Source organism: Anoplophora glabripennis, unplaced genomic scaffold, assembly GCF_000390285.2.
Source record: "Anoplophora glabripennis isolate ALB-LARVAE unplaced genomic scaffold, Agla_2.0 scaffold868, whole genome shotgun sequence".
Classification (NCBI taxonomy): Eukaryota; Metazoa; Arthropoda; class Insecta; order Coleoptera; family Cerambycidae; genus Anoplophora; species Anoplophora glabripennis.
The window spans coordinates 99,161-104,032 of record NW_019417849.1 but is presented as its reverse complement, the minus strand read 5'-3'; the positions used below and the strand labels follow the sequence as shown (position 1 = coordinate 104,032).

At 32.7% G+C, this 4,872-nt stretch overlaps 2 protein-coding genes across 5 annotated transcripts; one reads left to right on the top strand and one right to left on the bottom strand.

The window, feature by feature from the left end:
* The first annotated feature begins 970 nt into the window (after positions 1 to 970).
* LOC108911593 (protein ALP1-like) lies at positions 971 to 2,091 on the top strand. 4 transcript variants are annotated; one of them, XR_001964505.2, is made up of 5 exons: positions 971 to 1,191; positions 1,262 to 1,401; positions 1,459 to 1,603; positions 1,656 to 1,874; positions 1,969 to 2,091. XR_001964505.2 is itself a non-coding variant. In XM_018716569.2 (4 exons), exons 1-3 carry the CDS (start codon positions 1,033 to 1,035, stop codon positions 1,730 to 1,732), a joined length of 381 nt encoding a protein of 126 aa, XP_018572085.1. In that variant the 5' UTR covers positions 973 to 1,032; the 3' UTR covers positions 1,733 to 1,753; positions 1,969 to 2,091. The 4 variants fall into 4 exon arrangements, 1 of the variants encoding a protein (XP_018572085.1); XR_001964504.2 differs by lacking the exon at positions 1,262 to 1,401 and having other exon boundaries at positions 973 to 1,191; XM_018716569.2 differs by lacking the exon at positions 1,262 to 1,401 and having other exon boundaries at positions 973 to 1,191; positions 1,656 to 1,753.
* Positions 2,073 to 4,239, bottom strand: LOC108911592. Its single transcript, XM_018716568.1, has 4 exons — positions 3,916 to 4,239; positions 3,606 to 3,772; positions 2,484 to 3,547; positions 2,073 to 2,385 (listed from the first exon to the last, which is right to left on the bottom strand). Exons 1-3 carry the CDS (start codon positions 4,034 to 4,036, stop codon positions 3,290 to 3,292), a joined length of 546 nt encoding a protein of 181 aa, XP_018572084.1. The 5' UTR covers positions 4,037 to 4,239; the 3' UTR covers positions 2,073 to 2,385; positions 2,484 to 3,289.
* Between the last annotated feature and the right edge of the window lie 633 nt (positions 4,240 to 4,872).

Here is a 4,872-nt window from a genome sequence, read left to right as displayed (position 1 = left end):
GCGGGAACCAGTTGTTGTCTTTAATGTCAGTGGTGTTTCCATTTTGGTATTTTGAAAACGACCTTCTTGTATTTATATGTTTTGTGAGCTGAACTACATGGTAGATTTCATTACGCTGCACAAAATTTTACTTCATGGTGTTATGTTATATTAGCTCGAGCGTGCCTGGGGCTTGATTTTTGAAAACAGGAGAATTAGTTCATTAGAGAAAATTACGTCATTTTCTCTTGACACGCAGATAATGTGATTTTTGAAATTTTCTTGTGGAATATTTTCTCTAGATATCAAGAGAAATAATTCCACAGGGTTTTGTCGGGGGAATTGACGTTTTCTCCGAATAGTTTGAATCCAAATCTCATCTCATGCTCATGCGCGAATTGTCACTTCATTCATTCGCTGTTCGAAGGTGCGTAATCATTTGAAATTTGTAATGGATCCAAATAATTTGTTATTAATTCTAAATATAATGAATAATTTGCAANGAGAGGGTGAATCCCCCTCGATCCCAAATCATTGAGGCCAATTTATAGTCATAGAATAATGGCGCGCGGCGGGTATATGGCTATACCGTCTTTAGTGAGTTTGGCTTTTGTGTAGTTAATGTTAAGTGTCGTGTGTATTTTTTGTACTTGTGTCCACCGTTCTTGCTTTCGCAAGATTACCGGGGGGACTTGTTTGGTTTTGTCTGTCTGTTGTGTGTTTTGTGGGGTGTTTTGTAAGGCGGTTGTGGAGGCCGGGTTTAGGTGTCGGGGGGCGCGTATTTGGTGTTTGTGGTCGTGTTTTGTTTGTTTTGTCTGATTTTTAATCGTCGTCCTCGCTAGAGGATTCCGCCGTGTGTTTTTTGCGTTTCTCTGTCCGTGTGTGTGCGGGGTGTGTGTGTGTGTGGGGGGGGGTATGTGTGTGCCTGTCTGGGGTATATTGTCTGTCATTTGTTTGTTATTGAGTTTGTCAAGTTTTTGGTGTGTAGGGTGTGTGTGCGCGGGTGTGTGTGTGGGTGCGTGCGTGGGTGGGTGCGTGCGTGCGTGCAGTTTTATGGACATAGCAGTTATAAAAAAAATAGGTCAGGATTATTTTTTAGGATTAAGTCAACCAGTACTTAGCCGTTGTTTTGGAGAAATTAGTTTTATAATCACAACACATCTAAGTGGAAGATATATTACATTTTCCAGAAACATGGAAATGAAAGTAACAGTAAGTCAAAGGCAGGATTAAGTTAGCCTGTGCCTTTGGATGTATAAGAATATTACAGAATTATTTTTAGTTTTATGAAAAAAATTTAATTTCCCTGTAGTAATAGGCTGCATAGACTGTACGCATATAGCAATAATTATTAATCATGCACAGCATCCTGGTTTTGTATATTTGAACAGAAAAGGATTTCATAGCATCAATTGCCAAATTGTATGATACTTCTTAAAAAATGTGTATTGAAACATATACTTATATAAACATTTTTAGATTTGTGACTCAAACTTGAAAATATTACACTGTAATGCTAGATATCCTGGATCTATGCATGACTCGGCTATTTGGAATATGTCAAACATGTATAACCATATGGAACATAGTTATCAAGAAAACCAACATGGTTTTTGGTTACTAGGTGGGCAAAATTTGTTATCTATTTCAATTTAAACTATATTGTGATGTTTCAGGCGATTCGGGATATCCTTTACAGCCATGGTTATTAACACCGATAGAAAGGGCTCAGGAAGATACGCCAGAAGCTTGATACACAACTGCAAATATTAGAGTAAGGAATACAGTTGAACGATGGAGTTTTAAAAACTACTTACTACTTGTATCACATAATGTGGAAGTAGAAGAAAATTTTGAAATTTTTGAGGCATTTGAAAACAATCGACCAAATAACGGTATTTAATTTTAAGAAATAGTTATCTTTTTCTTTTTTACTATTCTGCTGTTATTTTTTATACTAATTTTTAATATTATCCTATTTTTTTTCAGAGCCCGAAAATGGTAACTTACTAGCTGTTGGGCGTAGAATTAGAAATCAGCTGATTAGAAATTATTTTCATTAACATTTGTATCCTGTAATAAATAATAACTAATTATACATTATTTTTATTACTACTTGTATAAATATACCTTTATTTTAACAAATAATAAAGTTATAGTTCAAGCAGATTGTACCCTATTTTTCTCGCCTCCATCTTCAGTTCAATTTCTCTTAAATCTAATTCTATTGATTTATTTTTTGCTTCCAACCATTTTATTTTCAATTCCATTTCCTTTAGCTCAAGTTCTTTCTCTCTGAATTTCTCACCTTCCACACCTGAATTTTTTAGAGATAGTAGTTTGTCCAATAAACTTGCCATTTCTTTTTGACCTGATGTATATGCTTCTATTGCTTTTTGCAAATTACTACAAAGATAGTTTATTTAATTTAATATTTTCATATAGTAATTAAAATTCTTTAAATAATAAGTACTAAATTTTATAAAAATCATTTAAGCATTCACCTTTTCTTAATTTTTTCCTCTTCATCTCTGAATAAATTGGTTCTGCTGGACGTTTTGAAGTACTTGGCAATGGCTCCTGCTCGGTTCCTTCAATTCCACCTGTATTACAAAAAAAACATTGTTAATTAGCATATTTGTTTTTGTATTAATAAAAACACCAATATATTCCATTAGATGTTCTGAGCTGCATGGGCGAAGTTGTTATCGGATCTGGGGGGGCTAAAGCCCTAATATGAAAAAATGTATATATTTTTTTCATTTTATCTTTGTGTATGTATCAAAGTAAGGTAAGTATATTTTTCTACCAATCCATAAATATTAAAATTAAATGGAAAAAAAAAAATTTTTTCAGTCAAATAATTTTATTTTAAAAGTTATTAAAATAAATTCTTCCAGAATATCGTCTAGAATCAGGGATTTTGAAATGTCGCTCTCAATGTTAGCAAGTGCTAAAGAACTGAATCGATCTTGATCCATGGTTGACCTTAAAATTTGGAAATGTGTCTTTTCTGACAATATATAATAATATCGGATATACTAATATTTTCGTCCCGTTTCCTGACACAGTTCTTTATTACGGTCGTTTCCGCCTTTAAAACCTCTTTATCAATTCCGACTTCTGTTGGGCAGTGACGCCGACTTGGCTTCAATTGAAATAACTTTCAAGTAAGAAGTTATTAAATTATACAATTTTTTTGTCAAAAAAATATGTTTTTTATTTTCTGTTCTGTAGTAATGTTTTTGGGGGGGCTAATTCGGATTTTGGGGGGTTTAGCCCCCCCTTAACTTCACCCATGCTGAGGTGCTTAGAAATAATGGCTCAATTCCATCAATTTCATTTTCATTAATAGTTTCTCATTTTTTTCCATAGGTAGCCTGTTTTCATCAAGTCCTATTTCAGGCACATCTGTTCCATTCACAGTCATCCAAGACAATATTGCCACTAATTTTTCTTCTAATGGTGTCATTTTTTTTGCATCTCCCTCACCTCCACCTGTCCTTTGCTCAGATTTATAACATTCCCTAGCCTTCTCTTTTGTGTTACTTTTCCAGTCGATAAAAGTCTACAAAATACACACGTACACATAGAAACTAATTTAAAATTTATAAAATATGACTTACTTTTTTCCACTGCAGCTTTGTTTTACTGGGACCTGAACCCAAAGCATTTAATGCAGTTGTTAATTCATCCCACAACTTTTCAATAATATTAGCTTCAGAGGGCTTAGTTTTACCATGAAGTAAAATTTTGAGCAGCGTAATGAAATCTACCATGTAGTTCAGCTGGTCTGAAGAAGTTTTTTTCTTTATTGGAGTTGGAACTGACATCATTGATATTTTTCAGTAATGAACTTCTCGAAAGATTACAGCAAAATTAATGTATTTTTAAACTAAACTATACAATCTACTAGGTAGGTACAATTAAATTTACCGAACATGAGATTTCCTATTAAAACACATCTGCAAGTCAACTGTGCGTAAATTTCACTTTTTATACCTGTGGTAAATGTTGTAAAAGGCACATTTATCTTATTTTTACAGCTAATTTGCATATTTCATATTTTGAAATTTCTAACCTCTCTAAATGTCACTTGGTTATTAAAGTCTATAATCGCAGAGAATTGCGTTGTTGCCATTATGCTAAACCGGCATCGAATCGAGGTCTTTCTCTACGATTTGTAACTTCTACGATTTGAGTTACAAAATATCAATTTTAGGAAACGATCGACGCGATAGATATTCAGCCCTATTCTGTAACTTGCATCGAAATGCTCAGATCGAGTATCGAGTCGAAATGTTCGCAAATCGTAAAGTTCAATATCTATCGCGTCGATCGTTTCCTAAAATTGGTATTCTGTAACTCAAATCGTAGAAGTTACAGACATACGAAGAACGGGGTGAGGAAAAGGAAGTAACTTTAAGTTTGTTACGTTTGTTACAAATTTTTTCACTAGGTAAAATCTAGTGTCTTTAAATTTTTTTACTAACTTCCACACTGAAATTCACGTTTATTTGTTTGTTTGTTTACAATGACTTGTTTTTTTTGGTTATATTATGTGGTTGTAGTAAGTATGCGAAAAATATTGGAAGTATTGGCAAAAAGGTAAGTAAATATTAAATTGAGCAAGTTTTCCTATTAAATATAGAGAAGTGTTATGTAAAAGAAAAATATACATTTATTTTTACTTCTAGTGTCTTATATTCTTTACATTTAACACTATATAATTTGCATATTTATTATTTTTGATAATTACATAAAGCATAAATGGTCGTTCAGAGTACAGTTAAAATGATTTAAAGAACTAGTTGTTGAGAATTTCCAGTAAAGTAAATTGAAAATAAGAACAGTGGTTAAAAATCTATTAATTGCTTTAATTAACGAAATTTT

Bases quoted from the DNA above. Each gene is read 5' to 3' on its own strand.
- LOC108911593 (XM_018716569.2), top strand. From the start codon at position 1,033: ATGGACATAGCAGTTATAAAAAAAATAGGTCAGGATTATTTTTTAGGA. The intron at 1,192-1,458 runs GTAAGTCAAAGG...AAACATTTTTAG, and splicing joins ACATGGAAATGAAAGTAACA to ATTTGTGACTCAAACTTGAA. The intron at 1,604-1,655 runs GTGGGCAAAATT...GTGATGTTTCAG, and splicing joins ACATGGTTTTTGGTTACTAG to GCGATTCGGGATATCCTTTA.
- LOC108911592 (XM_018716568.1), bottom strand. From the start codon at position 4,036: ATGCAAATTAGCTGTAAAAATAAGATAAATGTGCCTTTTACAACATTT. The intron at 3,773-3,915 runs GTAAATTTAATT...AAACTTCTTCAG, and splicing joins AATAGGAAATCTCATGTTCG to ACCAGCTGAACTACATGGTA. The intron at 3,548-3,605 runs GTAAGTCATATT...TGTATTTTGTAG, and splicing joins CAAAGCTGCAGTGGAAAAAA to ACTTTTATCGACTGGAAAAG.